This window comes from Caretta caretta, chromosome 10 (assembly GCF_965140235.1).
Source record: "Caretta caretta isolate rCarCar2 chromosome 10, rCarCar1.hap1, whole genome shotgun sequence".
Classification (NCBI taxonomy): domain Eukaryota; kingdom Metazoa; phylum Chordata; order Testudines; family Cheloniidae; genus Caretta; species Caretta caretta.
This window is the reverse complement of record NC_134215.1, coordinates 33,196,141-33,212,074: the sequence shown is the minus strand read 5'-3', so window position 1 is coordinate 33,212,074 and position 15,934 is coordinate 33,196,141. Positions and strand designations below refer to the sequence as shown.

General features: G+C 46.8%; 1 protein-coding gene across 4 annotated transcripts in view; it reads left to right on the top strand.

Annotated features, from left to right (window-relative positions):
- Positions 1-15,716, top strand: part of SLX4 (SLX4 structure-specific endonuclease subunit) — a 38,817-nt gene extending 23,101 nt beyond the window's left edge. For 3 of the 4 annotated variants that reach the window (XM_048866811.2, XM_048866809.2, XM_048866808.2), the window contains exons 9-15: positions 160-248; positions 3,587-3,733; positions 5,879-6,048; positions 7,698-10,207; positions 11,698-11,800; positions 12,097-12,597; positions 13,281-15,716. In XM_048866811.2, the coding sequence (XP_048722768.2) occupies positions 160-248; positions 3,587-3,733; positions 5,879-6,048; positions 7,698-10,207; positions 11,698-11,800; positions 12,097-12,597; positions 13,281-13,614 (3,854 nt within the window). In that variant the 3' untranslated portion in view covers positions 13,615-15,716. The remainder of the gene's footprint in view (positions 1-159; positions 249-3,586; positions 3,734-5,878; positions 6,049-7,697; positions 10,208-11,697; positions 11,801-12,096; positions 12,598-13,280) is intronic. The other variant, XM_048866810.2, reaches the window with a different exon arrangement.
- Positions 15,717-15,934: the final 218 nt, after the last annotated feature.

Below are 15,934 nucleotides of genomic sequence, written 5' to 3'. Positions count from 1 at the left end.
GAGGGAGGCTGACATGTCAGGACTAGTTCACGTGTGAGTGGGGGGCATCACAAGTTTGGGGTATCTGTCAAAGCACAGGTGCCATTAGGAATGTTTATGTTGCAGCTTGTCTTGCACAGAGGTTGTGTTTGAGTTTTGATTTGTATTTTCTTCCTTGAGGAGGAGAATCAGTGGCCAGCGACATTCCACTTAGTGGCTTTGTCCCTCCATCCAAGGTGAAAATGTGCCAGAGCGGCAGCCTTCACACAGTAAGGACTGAGCCTTGTTTAGTTCTTCTTATTTTTTTTTTGTATTTTTACTGTTGTGTATTTCAGGGGTTGAAGGGGGCATGTTAATTCATGTAAGAGCAGAAATACCTGGAGAGTGACACAAAATACATCCCTGTCTGTAGAAAAGGAAGAGGTGCCCTGAGGTCCCATCCTTCTGTGGTAGGGATCATCAGAAAAGGCAGCTGATGTCAACACACCCAGTGTCTCACTAATGCCCACAAAGAGGCCTGTGTATGTGACCAAGACTTTGTCCTACAGGGAAATGGAAAGATCTAAACTATGAGAACATTAGGTAAATATCCAGGTGATTTGTGTAAAGACAAGTGCCTTGTGTACAGGAGGTAATGCACTTAGTTTCTAAGCTTTTCAGGGCAGAAAACCATGTCGTCTTATCTGTCTATCCAGCACCTAGTTATATAAATAAAAATAAAGAGATGGGTTCCTACAGAGTCAGGCTGATTTACACTGAACTCACGCCATCTGGCATAAGAAGCTGCAGATGGGATGGAATGCTGGGAGATCTATGGATGAGAAGCACTTTGTAAGAGCTCAGCACTATTATTACTCTCCAAGAAAATCTTTCTGTGGTACCCTCAGTCCGTAGGTGAACACATTTCAGAGAAGATAGCTGGATGGGTCGAAGTGTCCTTTGAGAGCTGCGGCCTGCCAGATTCTGCACTCCCACATGGTGCGCAGTGGTATGCAATCCCCAGGGGGTTTCCCATCAAGCCTGTAATACTTCATCGATCACATTTAACCCCAGATGCAGGGACCTTGCCCTGCAGAATCATACTCAAGTTCCCACACTGGCAGTATATGTATAATTTTGTAGAGGTTTCTAATTCTTATCTTTGTTATCAAGATCATCCACTTTATGTAGTGGAAATTTGTTATCCTTTATTTATCCAGTGCACATGTCATGGCGTCTTGTGGATTTTCAGGCCAGATATATTTTGAATCCTTGAGGATGAAGACTTTTGTTTTTGGCTGATAGCATTAAGAGACTTCTGAAAGGAATCCAGTCTCTTAGGGGTCAGTGGTAAGCTCTGGCATGTAATCTGTTGCGGGTTTGGGAGTCCCACTTCTCAGCCTGAGGTTCTTGCTGCAGAAACTCTAGCAGAAGTTCCAGTCTGAGACTGTGATCCTTTGGGGCGATCAAAAAATCCTTGAAGATCCAGTTCTCTATGTGCCCGGAACTAGAGCAAAGACAGAGGAGCTCAGGCTTCCTCACACTGCTCAGCCTCTGTGCCTCACGCCAGAGCCTTTTCTGTTTTATGCGGCAGTTCAGTTCTGTGGCATATTGCAGAACTTGGCCTTGCTGTTGATGCTGCCAGGAGCAGTGTGTGGGTTCTGTGATGTGAACAGCTGTCCACTCAGAACTGGATTGAGACCCAGCCACTCACTTTTGCCAGGCTACTGTACAGCCAGGAGAAGGTTTCTAGTGTGAATTCATTTCCCTTTTCCTCATTCATGATTTTAGATGCAGCAGCAAAGCCGATCTTGGCTCCCTGCCCGGAATGTGGCACCAGTGTGTTTGGTTCGATGGCATTGTAAGGGAACATCTTGCCAAGAATAAGACAGCGAGAAACATCTGATTGGTTTCCAGCCTCTGCTTCCTGTCTTCCCCCTTCCTCCACGTTGCTGCCCAGACCCATAAAGCCTTCTCTAGCCAACCTAGCAAGTCCAGGAAGACTGTTTAGGATGTGCACTGATAGTTTAGTACTATGTAGTATCAGCCGCCCATGAGCACGTACTGTGTCAAATCAAATGTTGGTTTCCACAGTCCGCTGCAGAATACAGAAACTGCTAAAATAAATTAAAGAGCTGTGTTGTTGCAGATGGAGCTGCATCTCGCGCAGATGTCTATAGGAATAACATTGGCAGTTCCTCAAGCTACTACAGGTTAAAAATGTACCAGGTCTGTGACCAGTGCTTCAAGTGTAAGCTGATTCCTAGTTGGGTGGGGGAAGCCCCTCCAGTGTACAACTGACAAGATGAGGATTTTCACTTTCCTTCAAAGAACAGGCGGTGTCTGGTGGCCAGATATCAGACTAGTTGGATTCAGTCTCTTAAAGATCTGACTATCTGGGGCAGTTCCAAAGCTCCTAAAGGAGAAATGGACCATACGCTGTTTTCTTTTCCTTTGAATTTCATGCTAGTGAAAAGCACTGGTTTGGCAGCCTGGGTACTGAAATTCTCTAGCCTCAGAACAGGTGCAGCACAGGAGGTGGCAGGGCAAGTTTCCCTCACGTGATGCCCTGGCAGTCTGCCCTAGTCCTGACCCGGGGCACCATCACGAGCCATGTGAGGGAACTCAGTCTCCATGTCTGCCCTCTTCAGCCTGCCAGCGAGGGACCCTATTTCTGCTAATAGTAGGGGTGTTTTTAATGACAAGTGAGTAGGATTTTCAAAAGTGCCTGAATGACTGGACAAATGCCTACGGTCACTTAAGCACTTTTGAAAATCCCACCCAGTGTACCTATCCATTGGGAAACGGAGTGAGAACACAAGCCATGGAACACCCAGTTAGATGGTGACATCTCTCAGCTCATATCAGTGTGAGCCAGACTACAATGAATTAGAGAAGAAAAGGCTCTGTATCCCATGATGCAGTCCCTGAATTTTCCACTTGCGTTTGTGCCCTTTCCCATTATTCTGCATTCAGTTGAAATAATTCCAGGTAGACATTGCAACCAGAGAGGTGCTATAAATTAGCATGCTGATGTCGCTTGGAAAGGCCCTGTGTTGATATGCTTGTTGCATTGGTTGGGGATAGGTGCACCTCATGGCATGACTTTGTTTCTAGCTGCAGTACCAGTCAGAACAATTTCAGAAGTCTGCTTCAGCCTCACCTCCCAAGTTTGGCTTAGATGCTGAGTACATCCCAGTGAGGACTGCTTACCCACACTGCAGTCAGCCTGTGGGTCAAATTCTCTGCTGGAGTAAATGCAGCTGTTTGCTGCTACGCCTGCCGAGAATTTGGCCCAGTGTGTTTAAGGCCAGTTAAACTGAAGTCTCACTAAAATTGTCGTGTCTGCCAGAACAGGCAGGGTAACAGAGCTCAGCAGGAAGCATGACTCCAACTGCAGGGTAGTAACTCCGAAGGGAAAGCTTGATACTAGTTGCTTCTGAAATTCATTATTGTTGGCTTAGAAGTGAAATTTAATCGAGGACATGAATCATCACAAGGGGGAAAGCTAAATCCATCCAAACCTGGGCCCAGAGTACAGCAGCACTGACAAATTGGGTTATCCCCTCTGCCTTTGTTAGGGAAATGAATTACAGCGTTTTTCTCTCTCCTTCCTTCTTTGTTTTAGTCCTCACTCAGGTCGCTGGCTGTCGATTTCAGTGGAATGGTCAACAACCCCCATCTAAGTGATGTCCAGTTCCAGGTAGACAGTGGGGAAGTCCTTTATGCCCATATGTTTGTGCTTTATGCACGGTGCCCACAGCTGACTGAAGTCGTAAGTATGGCTGGATGTGTTTGCTTTTGCATTTGTTTGCTGTGCTGCCTTCCTCTTCCTTCTGGCAGTGCTGCTGTCTCTGGGCACAGCTGCCATGCGGTACTCTCCTAACTAGGAGGAGATTGGCTCCAGTCTCTACAGAGAGTACTGCTTCAGAGTCAGGAGCAGGTGCTAAAGCCTGGTACAGAAGACACTTCTGACCCAGCTGTGAATTGCAGCCACCCGCCCCTCCCCGCAGGCAGGTAGCAAGAGTCCTGTGGTGTTGTCAAAGAGAGTGCGTGGCAGTTTGCTTGAAGGAGTGAGGGGGATGGTAGACGCAGCAATCTGCCAGCAGTTTATATGGGAGGGTATCTATCTAACTATGTGTTTGCCCTCTGGATTTCCATAGCCTCCCACCCCACACAAGCCTAGGCTAGTGTGTCCTGATGGGTACATCTGTCATGCCCTTCTCCTAGAGCTGAGCTTGGGTGACACATGAAATCCAGGGACTAGACTGTGGAGAGTCTAGCTATGCCTGTGCGTGACCTTTATGAGGGTCGGTCTCCACCCCTCCCCCGGAGTAGAAACCATTTCCCTGTACAAGGCCTCTCCTCCCACAGTTGCCATTGCGCTAACAGTGCTGAACAGAACTTCTCACCAAGGACAGTGAAATGCTCCTCACGCTCCCCAGCAGGGTGTGCAGTCGAGCAGCCCACAGTACATCCTCAATAGCATCCCACCAGTGCAGTGTGACGGGCCCTGAGTCTGGGATCTGAACCCTAGGTCGTAGTACCAAGAGCTGCCACCAGCATCTGAACACATTTTGAGTTTCCTTAAATGTTGTTAACTCAGAGGCACCTGTACGCCCTGAGACCCCTTTATAAATGGAGTTAGGAGACTGAGGTCATGGTTTAGCCCCATGCACACTCCCAACATCACTGATCCATAGCCCAACCCTGCAACCCTTTCTTACCTGAGTAGTCCTCATTAATTACTTGCGTGCATAGGAACTACTTGTGTGCATAATGGTTGTAGGATCCGTCCCCTACGTGATGTGTTTAATCCCTTCTGTGTGGATCGTTTCCCTTTTCTGCAGTGTGGTGTTTTCCATTTAGTCTCTCTGTTGGCCAGGGGCGTGTTGTAAGAGCCAGGTCTTGCAATTTTCAGAGATCTTGAGCCACCGGGAGTTAACAGAGGAATCAGAAGCAACTGGGAGCCTGTGTTTTCTGTTTGGCTATTTCTACACTTGGAGTTGGGGGATTGATTCCCAGCTTGCATAGGCAAACTCATGCTAGCTCTTGAGGAGCTAGTGCACTAAATATAGTAGTGTAGTCATAGTACCGTGGGTGGTGGTGAGCAGCAGCACGGCTAGCGGCCAAGAGTACAAGTCTGTGGGGTCTGAGAGGGTTTTTACTCGGGCAGCTGGCCCATGCTTCCACTCACTGCTACCCTTGCTACTGCAACTACACTGCTGTTTTAGCATGCTAGCTCAATAAGAGCTAGCGTGAGTATTTCTGCACAAGCTGGGAATCACAGCCCTAGCTCTAAGTGTTAGCTGTAGCTTTTGGGTGACATTCAGTACCATAAGAGAGAATCTCAGATACTGCAGTAGATGCTAGGGGTGGACGGGGTGGAAGCATCCCAGCAAGAGAGGGGAGCAGGGTGGATCCATGTGGGTGCAGCGGGTATGATTCAGGTTGCGAAGGATATGGGAAAAGCTGATCAGTCCCTCCTTTCTGTGCTGTCCCATAACTGGAAAGCAAGAGGCCACTCAATGCAACCCATGATTGGTAAATTTAGAACCAATCCAAGGAAACTTTTCTTTATCCAGCATATAGTCAGCCTATGCAGTTCACTGCTTTGGAAGGTACTGGATTTAGAAAGGGACTGGATAAGGTTATGACTGATGTGTGGCAGTTATACAGAAGGATCATATGGCTGTAGGGGTTAGAAGGAACACTCCCCCGCCCCCATAAAGAGCATTGCGTATTTGACTTTTTTAGCTTTCCTCTGAAGTCTCAGGTAGTGACTACTGCCAGAGTCCAGATGAGGATTTTGTGGATGAAAGGTCTGATCTGCTGTGGGCATTCTGGGGCTGATCCCCCTGCGCCCCTCTCTTGCTGACAAATGACCCTGCTTTGGCTGTTTGATTCTTTTCACTCTCAGGTTCACGGTGAAGGTTTCTTAGTGGAAGAGGATGGGAATTTGCAGACCCGTCGAGTGCTGCTGAGTGAAGTGACGGTCGAGGCAGCCCGTGCATTTCTGCAGTACCTTTATGCAGCTGATACCAGTATCCCTGCCCAGGTGCTCTCTGATGTGGGAGCTCTTGCCATCAGGTATGTATGCTGCTGTCTAGTCACTTACACAGTGAGATTTATTTAGGGTCCCAGCCTGGGAATTTACACTCAAGTTTCTGCAGAGGTGAGTCCCCCAGGCTGCATTGGTTTAGGTGAAGTCCTTTCAGTTCAGATGGTCAGTGAGGGTCAGTGTTTTACAGTTTTCCTGCACACATCTAGCCTGCCGTCTTCATTCCTGGCCTGAGTGGCTACAATGAACTTTTTAGTTCTCTGTGTACGTTTCCAGTGTGACCATTGTCACAAAAGTGTCACTCCCCTCATCTTCCCACTGGGTGTATCTGCCAAGTTACACCTGTCAGCACAGGCCCATTATAGTCTGGGAGAGAACAAGCCATTCCATTCTGCCCCAAGTGTCCTCAGCAGCATTTGATTCCATGGTCTCTGTTGTTGCTGCTGGTGGCGATCTAATAATAGTTAGTATGTCTTTCATCTGAGGTTCTCTAAGCACTTCACTAACTATAGTTAGTTAATCCCCAGAAGACCTGCTGAGAGAAGATCAATACTGTGTGTAACACTAACTTGCGCTATCAGCCTTACTGTCATTTCGTGACTCTAAGTGCACTTCAGAAATAATCCTTAAAAAACAGACAGATTCAAGGGATTCTGTCAACTTAAAAATCACCCCTCTGAAAATGTGGACCTGTTAGTTTTACAATTAACACCTAATGACTCGGAGTGAAAGAAGTGAAAAAAAAACATATTCTATATTTTCTGTGCATTCATGGTACTTTCCTCCGTACCAACAACTAGTCAGTCAGTTTCCCCTGACGTTTGTATATTCCTTCGCAGTAGTGAGACAGAAACAGATTTTTAAAAACGGGAAAAAAGTATGATTCTAAAACCACAAAAATGGACACGGGGAAGGTGTAAAACTTGACCTTTTGACTGAGTAGATTTCAAATTGATTGTGTCCCGCTAAGGAAACTGCATCTAATTTGCAAGGACACATTCACAAACCAGGCCCTAGTTCTTATGCGTAGTGAGCGGCAGGAGAGATAGGTGGAAACAGAGCAGACTGTGGGTTGGAGTTGCAATGTAGCTACAGCAAGGCTGATGAGTTTGCATGGATGTTGTATGTCGGATCGATGGAATGTATCAAGCATATTTTCTAAGCCTATCAGTTTGACTGAGGCTCTGTCCTTGATACCTGACCTTCTGCCCCTTTTTGCAGTGTGGCAAATTTAGACCCTTGAGAGCATTAAATGTTCTCTGCTTTGGGGGGTGCTATACTGAGCCTACTAGCTTCTCTTTCAGGGAGAAGCTGCTCAGACATCAGAGCCTTCTTAGCAAAGGAGTCCATGATGGAGGCAGAAACACAAGAAGTGTAATCATAATGGTCCTGCTCCTTGGGAGGGCTCTTGGTTTGCCTCTTGATTTTGTCTGCGGTGCTAGGAATTTTAATTCCAGCCATGTAAAGTCTTTTACCTTTAAATATAAGCTTTAAGGAGTGGGACTAGTGCTTTCGGGTATCGGCTGGGAAAGGGGATTCTGAATAATAAAGTTAGGTTTGAGCTGATGCACCTAATGGAAATGAGACACATGATTCTTGTAAGGAAATCTGCTGAGGATGCTGGTGAGCCAGCTAACTGGTGGAGGAAAAACAATAACCTTCCATTGTATCATTGCAGGTTTGGTGTGAGTGAACTGATCTCTATATGTGGAAACAGCCCTGGGGAGAAGGAGGAGCATGCTGGAGTAGACTCAGGAGATGAACTTTTCTCCGTGGGGGAAGAAGAGAATTGTGAGAACAGAGCTGAGAACTTCCAGGAGCTCTTGAGGTCAGTGTGGATAGATGAAGATGAGGAAGAAGTAGCTTTGCTGAAACCTGAAGACCAGGAAGAGGAAGACAATGAGAAAGTGGATGAGCAGGAACTGGAGGAAATTTATGAGTTTGTTGCCACTCAGCAAAAGATTGTTCGAAATGAAGCAGAGGTGGAGGAAGGCACAGGCAGATGCACTTACAGTGAAACAGAGGAGGCCCAAAATGTGAACCGACAGACTGAGGATGAAGAGGTGGTGGTGTGTGAATCTCCCTCAACAAGCAGCAAGATTAAAGAATGGAAGGAAAATTTTGGCCTGGGAAGATCCAGCTGTGAATCACCTGGGCAAGAAAAGAAAATCCTAGGTATAAGTAGGAGTGAGAACATGAGCATTACACGAATTGCGCCTGTGCACTTGCAGGGTAAGCCTTGTGAGTGTGGTGACGTTTCGGCTTCCCATGGTGGAGCCTCTGATGAAAGAGAGGGCTGTCGGAGAATGCCCAAAGTAGTGAAGGTTTCTAGATTCTCTCAGATTTCACAAGGTGAAGAAGAGGATGATGCCTGGGAAAAACTGTTCCCTAGTTGCCAACACAATGATGCTGACCTCAGTAAAAGTTATGATCCCATGTTTTCCGCAACCCAAGGGGAACGTTGTGAGCCTTCTCCACTAAATGAAGCCAACAAAGAGTCAGGAGAGATTTCCAGTGGAACACCTGTTGAGGTTAATAATCCACCTGTTCACCATCAGTCACAGAAAGACCTCCTGTCAGTTAGGAGTGATTTGTGTAGCAATCCTCTTATCAACCCTTCCTCACCAGTGTTGCCAGCTGTTGGTTCATCACCTATGTCTCCAGAATCAAATAGGACATTTTCCAGAGTATCCACAGAAATTTCTCCTGTATCAGCACCAAAGCAAAAGCAAAATAAAGGACTCTTTCAGTCTGATGGTGCATCCTTCCAAAAAGCCAGCGAACAGAATGATGATTCAGGACTTGAGAAGATCATAAAGAACACACTTTCTCCAGCAAAGTCTCCCTGCATTGATTTAAAAAAGCAAAAACATGTCCCAACTTGCTCATCGTTGGTCCTCACAACTCAGAATACTGCTTCTCATGTGAACCAAGAGGCTGAAGTTATTCTTTTGCTGGATTCTGATGAAGAAATGGAGTTAGAACAAATGAAGGAGAAATCAGATTCTGAACCTTCCCTGAGGGAAATGGAAATCTCCAGGCGATTGGATTGTAACTGTAAGAAAGTGGAGCAAGAGCACGAGGTACTAAACTCTGGACCTGTTTCAGTTGCTGACATTGCAATACACCAGAGACCATTTCAAGTGTCACTAGGAAGTCAAGACAGGGTGCACAGTGAGAATGCTGTAAAGCTGTCAGGAAAGATGTCTCTTAACAACCAGGTTGGGACCTGTATTGATAGCAGACTGAATTTGAGCCATGAGGAGAGCTCTAACATGGACACCTCATGGTTGGTGCCAGACACACCTCTTCTTACCAGAAGCAGGAACTGCTCAACACAGACCCAGGCAACAAGTTTGAGTTGTTTCAGGAGTCAAGGGTCTAAGCACAGGACTAAAGCTTTATTGGTAAATAATAGTGACCATAAACAAGCTGGGGAAGCTATGAAGATTCCAGAGATAACTTCAGATCTGTTACTTGCAACTTCCTCACAAAAACATTTGCTTACAGAGTACTCCTCAGTCAGCAAAAAAACCTCTCCTGGAAGCCCTTCAGGTCACTTTTGGAAGGATTCTCTGCTTGTTTCTCCAGCTCCACTCTCACCTGCCTGTGTTCGTGTGAAAGAGAAGTCTTCAGAAAACCTGTCTTCACCCAAACAAGGCCTTCCATGCCGTGAGCTGTCTTTGGAGAATAAAACAGACATTAGTGTGGTTGAGGTAGAGGACAGTGAGGAGGAAAAGGAGGTGGCTCTGCTCCATTCGAGTGGCAGCTTCCTGCTTGGTGATGAGCCACCAATTCCAGTTGATGACGACTGCTGGAGTGTCGAACATCTGTCACCAATCAAAGATAACAACAAGGTGCTTGAGAGGGTGGACTGGGCAAATACCAGCAGTCTCATCCGTGGAGAAAGTGGCTTTCAGCACGACCAATGGAAGAGTCCAACCAGAGCCCTGGAAATTACAGGTAGCACTCCTCTTCGAGGAAATCCTGTTGGTAATAGAAAGACCTTGCTCTGTCATAAAGAGAGTCCTATTGAGGCACATTCTTCAGTGAGCAATAGGCTATGTTTTTTGAACTCGAAAGTCTGGGATGAATGGGATGAAGATGAAGTCCCCGAGATTCTTTCTCTCACACAGAGGGTGTCAGCTGCAGCAGCTGCCCAGAATACCCAGCCCCTAAAGACTCCTGGTAAGTACTTGTATGAATCCTAGAAACATTGCAATGAATTTTGCTGTTTTCATTTGAACTTGTCACTCTGTCTGTAGTTCACCTTGTTGTGTTCAGGTGGTTCGCCTGCTGGTCTAACATGATTTTCAAGGCCAGGTGCCAAAGAGGTAGTGTCACCTTCACAGTTCCTTGTTGCTAGGTAGGGGGTTCCACCTGACACTCAGTATTATTGGAATAGAAAAAGTGTTTTTGTGTTTCATTCACATTGTTTGTTTCATGAGTCCCATTCCTCAGGGAGGTTTCTGCAGTGAGCGATATCAAGGTCACAATACAGGTGGGTTTTTTATCTAAATCCTACTGGATGCTTGGCTGCTGTGGGTATGGTTTGGTATCAGTATGATCCTTACTGTTCAAACACTGTGTGACCCTTCTATTAACAGCACGTGAGGCCTTCAGACCAGCTACTTTGTCGGTAGAACAGTTGCAGTTGTCTTTCTTTTTACGCATATGAATGTGGCACTCAAGAAATTGGGAGATTTATAGCACTGGCAAGCACTAGGCAGCCTGCAGATGGGCGTCATGCAAGCTTTCCTTTAAAGCTCAGACAGTGCCCCTCAGTCCTGACCTGCAGCCCCAGTTCTGGGCCCCTTCCCAGAGGCTCTCGTAATACACCCAAATCTTGACCTGTGAATGGGGAAATAGTATGATCTATGGATATGAGCGGGAGGTTGGGCTCTTCCCATCTCTGACACCGACTCACTGTGTGATTTGGGCAGCAACTTCACATCTCTGTGCTTCAGCTTAAATATCTATACATGTGACCTGACACTTGCCTCTCTGCAGTGCTGGAGAGCTTATTTGATTACAGTTTTTAAATCTCTGTAGACTGATGTAGCTCCTTCTGTCCAGGATCTCATAGTGTTAATTAGTCACGCTATTTTGGGTGATAGTTTCACAGTAAGGGATTAGGAAGTGGCCAACACACTAATTTTGCTTTAGACCCAGCTCAGTGTTCTAGACCCAACTCTACTCTCCAGAGAGGTAAGACCCATTTGTTTACCTCTGGAACAACAGCCCCTCTCCTCTGAATTTCACCCTCCTGTGCTACAGACATGGCTCATGCCAGCCGTGGTCTCTTTACAAAGTTCAATAACACAACCTTTTGGCAAAACTGGCAAAAGGTGCCTGTCCTTACTGCATGGGGACTTTGGGTCCGAAATTTGTCCTTTCTTTTAAATTAAACTGTTTTCTTAGGTAAAGTGAGTAAAAATAAAACAATAAAAGGCCGACTTGAGTCCACCCAAACCCCCCCAAAGTTTTCACAGCTCTGTCTAAAATGAACATGAGATAGCTGGTAAAGGGCTGTGGGATCTTTTGGGGGAAAATGATGCCCTCGATATTACTATTATGTGTCTTTGTAATATCTCTCACAAAGACTAGAAATCATCAGCCAGTCCCAGGACCCTCCATGTTGATATATTTATTCTCATTGTAATTTCATTTTGCTGCAGACCCGGCCTGTCACAAGAGAAACCAGCCCCCCAGAGTTCCCATAACACCAGTACCAGCTTACTCCATCATGGAGACCCCAGAGCTGAAGAAGGAACTAAACAGGTTAGTGTTGCCTCCATTAGCACCTTGGAGAGCAAGGCCAGTTTCTTAATGTGCAGATATCTGCAGGGAAGTAGCTTGACAGAGAAGCCCCTTTTCAGCAAGAGAGAAACATTTGATGGCATTCCAGTAAATGTTGCTTGAGACCCAGTTAGTAGTGATGGCTGGACTGCAGACTTCATGTGGGACTAGAGCCTTCAATTCCTCCACCCACGCTGCGACGCCGCAAAGATGGGGCATCACCACATCAGCCTAAGTTTACCATAGTGCTTAACTAAAGTGTCACCTTTGTATTTTAGATTTGGAGTCCGTCCTCTCCCAAAACGGCAGATGGTGTTAAAGTTGAAGGAGATATTCCAGTATACTCATCAGATCATGTCCTCTGACTCGGAGGATGAGATCCCATCCTCCCAACCACCCTTACGGAAAGCCACTGCCAAGCATCCCAGCCAACCGCAACCGGACTTGATTGAACTGAGAGAAGAGAATTCCAAGGCCTCCAGTGTAGGGTGCGAGCAGAAGCTGGGGGTTTCGGTCCCTTCCCTGCCAGTTCTGGGCAGTGGTGATGCTGACAGCTCAACGGGCCCCTCTACAACAGGCTATCTGAGGACTAAGAAAACAGCTGAAACTAAAGGCCACCCAGGAGGAGCCAGAGGGCTAAAGGGAGCTACTTTATCTCCAGCTACATCTCCAGTTAAAGGTTCTCTGGTGGGCAGTGCTGATGGACAGGTGCTCTCAGCATCTCAGGAGTCTGCAGCTGCTTCAGCAGCTGGAAGTGACAACTCCTTTGGGTCACAGAGGTAAGGGACTGAAACCGCAAGGAAAACCTCATTACTGGTGTGGTCCAGGGGCGTGGGGGAGACACCTTAGCTCTCCTTCAAAGTAGAGAAGCCCTGTCCTTTGTCCTGGGCTTAGGTCACCCACATATCCTTTTTGGGGGGTTTTCAGTTTAATTCCTAGTGATCTCTTGTCAATCACAAAACTGTAGTTTGGCATATCTGATATTCTGAGCTTGGTAAAGGCCCACGCCTGGGATGTCTGGGCTCTGTAGGTCAAGAGTGAGAAGCACTGGCAGAGCTGAATGGAGGCCCAGAACTGGAATAGCAGGGGTCCCTGCTGGTCACAGGAGGTGCAGTAACAGAGCTGTGCATAAGGAGTCCAAGAGTAGAATAGAAGCAGGTAGTGCTGGTCAGGAGTGAGGAGCACCAGCACAGCTATGTATGAGGGGGCCAAGCCTGGAATAGCGGGAGATGCTGCCGGTAAAGCAGGAGGGGCATTGGCAGAGCTGAGAATGGAAGTTCACTGAACGCTTGCCCACGCTACCTGTCCCATCAGACAGTTATTTTCATGAGACCTAAAATGTTAGAGAATTCATAGCACTAAGGAGGGCCACACAAGGGCGTTTAATCAATAACTCCACCATGTTCCCTGTTGGTCCATGATCATTGGCATTTAATTGATCTCTCCTCTCTCTCATTTTCAGTTCTTCTTCCAATGAGTTTGAGACAGGTGTGCTTACATCTGAAGAGGACGAGGAGTTCCCGGCATCTCAGGCTGCAGCCCAAGAGGCAGATAAGCTGGAGGCAGTGAGACGCTACATCCATTCAAACCCCGGCCTGTACCAGAAGATCCTCCTTTACCAGCCCTTTGAGCTGACTGGGCTGCACGCAGAGCTGAAGCAGAATGGCATTAAGATTGCGCTGGGAAAACTGCTGGACTTTTTGGACGCTCACTGTATCACCTTTACCACGGCTGGGGCACGGAAAGAGAAGCAGCAACAACGCGGGGGCAAGAAAAAGGGATGCAAACGATACTGACTGGAGCCTCCTCTCCCTTCGCTGCTGCCTTGGTGCATTCACACTTCCCCACTGCAGGCTCTAAAACTCTTCCCCTTGTTCCGTGTCAGAGCTTCTTCAAGAGTTGCTCTTCTGTTTTGCTACTAAACATTCTCCCTGCCCCGGTAGAATCTGCTGCACACATGTGCTTATGCTGCTGATTTTTCAGTCAGAACATTGCTCCCGGACGTGCTCGAATGGCTTGGAACTGTGAGGGAAGCATCTGTTCCCAGTCACTCCGCTTTAGAGGTGCAGAGACCCTACATGCTTTCAGCACTATCCATCCCACTCCCTGCTGAAAGAGTGCCTGCCGGATCTCTGGGACACCAAGGCCACTACCAGTTATGCTGGAGTTTCAGCATACGGTTAATATGATCCCTCTGCCTGTTTTCCTAGTTCTTTAGCCATCAGTTTCCTTTTGCCTTTTCTGTCATCTTTTCCCCTTCCATTCCACTTTCTTTTATCTGTCCTCCTCTGCCTTTTCCTGTTCAGTTGTTTCCTCTCCTCTTGTCCTCCCCTCTTGCCTTCCTCTTTTCAAATAGATTTTATTTCAGCCTTGCTTCTAACTGCTGCTTCTAGAGGCAGAACTTCTTCTAAGTGCCTGACAGAGGGTGCTACTCCCAAGCTCCTCACTGAGTGCATCAGTGTTGGAACATAAGGTCCTGCCTGAATGGTAAGAGTTCCATAGGCCGTGCTGGCCGTGGAAGGAAGCAGGTCAAATCCCCCTGGATTGTTCTGTCCTAGAATAGAAACAGACCTGCCTACCTCACCACACTAGCAGGAAACAAGTCACTTTGCCCTGATGTGTAAAGCAGTGAGAACAGCCAGATGTTCAGGTTTGTCTTTGGGACCACATTGTTTTTTCAGTCTGTTTATTCAGTTTGAGATTTCACTCTACAGATTGAGGGGTAGGGACAGGGAGTGTTGTGGTGGTAACATTGTCTAGTGGGTAGTTCAGGAGACCTAGCTTCTGTTCCTGGCTCACTTTGTGATTTTTGGCAAGTGGACTCAAATTTTGGTTGCTTCATTTGTTGTGTGCCTAACAGTGGACACTTAGGGCTTGGTTTTTCAGCAAATACTGAGCACCAGCAGATCCCACTGACTTCAGTTGATGGTACCAGGTATTGAGCACCTCTGAAATTGTCCACTGGTGTTTGATGTTGGGCACCCAAAATGAATGGCTGCTTTGAAAGTCTGAGCCTTAATTTCTCTGTGCTTCACCTGTAGAAGAGGGGAATGAGGGCTGCCCACCTTTGGAAAGCATTTTGAATGGCTCAGAATGGAAGAAAGTGATACAGAAATGCAGAATGTTACTTACTGTATTGAAAAGGTAACTTACTGGTAACAGCTGTGTTGTGGAGAATGCAAGGAAGAGATACTGTTTACATACAATCTATAAGCACTCTTATTCTACAGATTTGAGATGGGTACCAGGAGTCCTGCAGCCCTCTTATATTTAATACAGTGATAAGGACCTCAGAGGCTACAGGTCCCAAGATGCAATGGTGTGTTTTGACTGCTTGGACTGAGGTAGAGCATTGCGTACTGGAATCTGTAGGGCTAGACCTCTTTTTAAAGATACTGTCGACTCCATTTTCTGAGAACTACAAGTCGTACTGGAACTCCTGTCAAGTTGCCATGTGGCCTGGGCTTGGACAATTTCCACTGCTACCCCCCCCCCCCCCAGTTTTTTTAAAGGAGACCCCCACAGTTACGTTGCAGTGACCACTGGACACCTTCAGAGCCTCGTACTCATTCCTCACCTAACCACACCTTGCTACATAATCTAGTTTCCAAACTGGACTGCTGCCAGGTGCTTTGCTAAATTTGCAACAGGGAAATCGTGGATCCTAGAGAATTGACTTCTGTTTATTTAATCTTCAGAGATGTGCTGACTCTTTCCAGCCTTGGGAGTTGTGAATTGATGATGGCCTCACTTTGTAAAAAAAAGAAGCCAAGCTCCTCAAAACCAGTGTTGGTATTTCTGTAGCATAAGAATGTCTGTTTTTTTTAATTTTTGATACAGTATAGTGTGGTTTTTATTGGATGTACATTATGTGCAATAAAAATTGTAAGAACCTTCAGCTGTAAACTTTGTTAACAGGTAGCATCAAGTAAAAGGCTTGTAGGCAATTTATTGTTTAAAATCTTGGGCCCAGCCTTGGAGCTGCAGGGGCATCCCAGCAACTAGTGTGCCTCTCATGCTGGCTAAAGATCCTGACAAGGAGTTGGAGGAAGAGGGAGGAGTCAGGTTACTGAGGGGAGCAGGAGGCTGGAGAGCTGCTGCAGCACCAAATGGGAG